General features: G+C 30.4%; 1 protein-coding gene across 1 annotated transcript; it reads left to right on the top strand.

Annotated features, from left to right (window-relative positions):
- Positions 1–341: 341 nt before the first annotated feature.
- LOC135951787 (angiopoietin-related protein 2-like) lies at positions 342–1905 on the top strand. Its single transcript, XM_065501509.1, has 6 exons — positions 342–455; positions 514–575; positions 631–718; positions 780–896; positions 968–1609; positions 1685–1905. Exons 3-6 carry the CDS (start codon positions 681–683, stop codon positions 1797–1799), a joined length of 912 nt encoding a protein of 303 aa, XP_065357581.1. The 5' UTR covers positions 342–455; positions 514–575; positions 631–680; the 3' UTR covers positions 1800–1905.
- Positions 1906–2660: the final 755 nt, after the last annotated feature.

Raw genomic sequence — 2660 nt, 5'->3', positions numbered from 1 at the left:
TGCCCCATCCCTTTGTCGCATTTACCCCATCGCCATTTTTGGTCAGTCTATAAATGTTAAAAAAATATGTATATTAAGATGAGATAGGCAAGATTGAAAAGAATAAAACTAAAGCCAACATATCAAAGTATCCGAAACAAGAAGAAATTTAAGAATATGTATTGTAAAAAAAATATGTAACGCCTAAAAAAAGTGGCGTATGGTCCTCCTTTTACCGTATATAAGATTCGGCACAGCCGAATATTGCTCTCTTTTTTTTTTTTTTTTTAAATTTCAATAATTTATTTATATTATATTTTTAATTTCAAAAATTCTTTTGAATTGCTGTTTTTTTGAAATCCTGACAGCAATTGCCCTCTTGTTGACGACAAATTTTCCCAGGTTTTCAACAATTTCCGTGTGGCCCAAAAATCTTTAGATTACTTAACTACCCGTTTAGATGCCATCTCAGCTATGTAAGCAAAATTTAATAATTTATATTATTATGAACATTAAACAAATTAAATTTTTTAGTAATAAAACTACTACACATCCTGGGGAGACAGATAACAAGGATAATTTGGACAATCAGCAGAGTATGTAAGTGATAATGTTTCACAGCTTTATTTAAGAAATTATTTTATTTTCAAGAAATTTTAAAACAAGAAATAACTGAAGTAAAAGCAAAGTACTCAACATTAATGGATGAGTTAGATACTGTAAAGAAATCAGAAGAAATGTAAGCTGAAATCGCAATTAATTTAACATTATCTGTACTTATACTTTAATTTTTGTTTTAGTCTTAAGCAAAAAAATGCTTATTTAGAATCAAAGTATTTGGAAATTTTAAACAATTATGAAAAAACCATTAAAACAAACGATGATATCAAACTACAAATCAACACTTTAACAAGACAGTTAGTATTTGAAAAAACAAATAGTTTTAAAAGCTTTGAAAATTGTTAATATCTTATTCCCTACATTTTAGAGTATCTCAAATTCTAGCCAAAGAAGATGAAATTGAAAATTATGAAAATAAACTATTATTCGATGTACGTGTTGATAAACTGCCGGAATTTAAAAAGCACTGTACCCAAGACCCTGCACCGGTGGACTGTAAAGCAGCTACTAAGTGCTCACAAAAGAGTGGTTATTACAAAATATTTATACCGGGCAACAAAGCCAAGCAAATTATGGTCTTCTGTGATATAGAGTCCAATGGTGGTGATTGGTTGCACATTTTGAGACGCCAAGATGGTTCAGAAAATTTCACACGTCCCTGGTCCGATTACTGGAAGGGATTTGGTAATGTAAAGGGCGAGTACTGGATTGGTTTGGAAAATCTACATGCTCTCACAAACAATAATGGCCGCCAGCAATTATACGTGTATATAGAGAATTTCGATGGACAGTCTAGTTATGCTCTTTACGACAATTTTGTTGTAGGAAGTGCCATCGAAATGTACGAACTAAAATCTTTAGGCAAACATTATGGTACGGGTCTGGATGATATGTCGTATAATGTCGGTTCGAAATTTAGCACAATTGATAATGATAACGATTTTTGGACAACGGGCAGTTGTGCGGTTCAACGTCAAGTCGGTTGGTGGTATAATCATTGTACATATGTGTAAGTTATTGAGCTCAAATTGTTTGCAGCTATTTTTGGTTTTATGTTGATATATTTTTTTTTTTTGCATTTCAGCCAACCTACCGGACAATATCTGCATGGTGAATCGTCACGAGATGGTATTCTGTGGAGAAGTTTTGGTGGCCTAACATATTCACATAAAATCATGTACCTAATGATACGAAACTAAAAAAATATTAATTTAAAATATTTTCGATAGCTATTTGTTAATAAAATAGGGTAAAATTTTTATAAAAAACAACAATACTTAGGCGATATCAGCGCAAAGGTGAAAAGGGTAGTTTTATTGTCCGTTTAAACTAATGAACAGCTGACTTAAAATTTTAAATATCGATATATTTTAAAATACAAAAAGGTTTGTTGTGTGTCTTATATTGAAGCTATAACCAACGAGTATTATGGGCCGATCACCATAAAATATTGCAGCGTCACACAGTGGGGGAACTGAAAAAAGTGGAAATAAATCTGTAGCTTTCAAAAGGATAACCCGATTTTAATAAAATTTCCCATGGCTATAGAGATGTTAATAAGTTTAACTTTTGAATTTGAGCTTAAAACACCAAGGGGGTGCCGAGTCAAAATGCCATAGGTTATATAAAAAATTAAAAATTATGCCAAATTTATTTCTTGATTCGATTTGAAAGATTTTATATATATTGAATCTACTAGAAGATATCTACAAAAAACATTGATATATTGATATATTATCTCTTATAGTTTACGAGTTATTCGCATTTGATAATTAAAATTTTTTTACATTACCTTATCTTAGTCTGTTTTTTTGCTAATAACGTATCCAAATCTTTCCCGATTTTCTTGAAATGTCTTTTTTTGAATTAACAACAAATTTTTTAATATTCCTTAAAAGAGAATTGTATAAAAACCTCTACTTATTTAAATGTTGTGTGCATTTAAATTAGTAGTTCAAATGCAAATAACTCTATCCGTCTATGTAAAACACGCTCACGTCCAAAATACACTTACAAATTAAGCAGACTTGTCAAAATAATGTTTATTATTGTTCTAAGCA

Source organism: Calliphora vicina, chromosome 2 (genome assembly GCF_958450345.1).
Source record: "Calliphora vicina chromosome 2, idCalVici1.1, whole genome shotgun sequence".
NCBI lineage: Eukaryota > Metazoa > Arthropoda > Insecta > Diptera > Calliphoridae > Calliphora > Calliphora vicina.
Note: the sequence above shows the minus strand (reverse complement) of the source record. Positions and strands in the feature narration are given on the sequence as shown.

What these genes read in the sequence shown, in the direction of transcription:
- LOC135951787 (XM_065501509.1), top strand. Translation starts at nt 681, where the DNA reads ATGGATGAGTTAGATACTGTAAAGAAATCAGAAGAAAT. An exon ending in GTAAAGAAATCAGAAGAAAT is followed by an intron (nt 719 to 779) that starts GTAAGCTGAAAT and finishes TTTTTGTTTTAG; the next exon opens with TCTTAAGCAAAAAAATGCTT. An exon ending in ATCAACACTTTAACAAGACA is followed by an intron (nt 897 to 967) that starts GTTAGTATTTGA and finishes CCTACATTTTAG; the next exon opens with AGTATCTCAAATTCTAGCCA.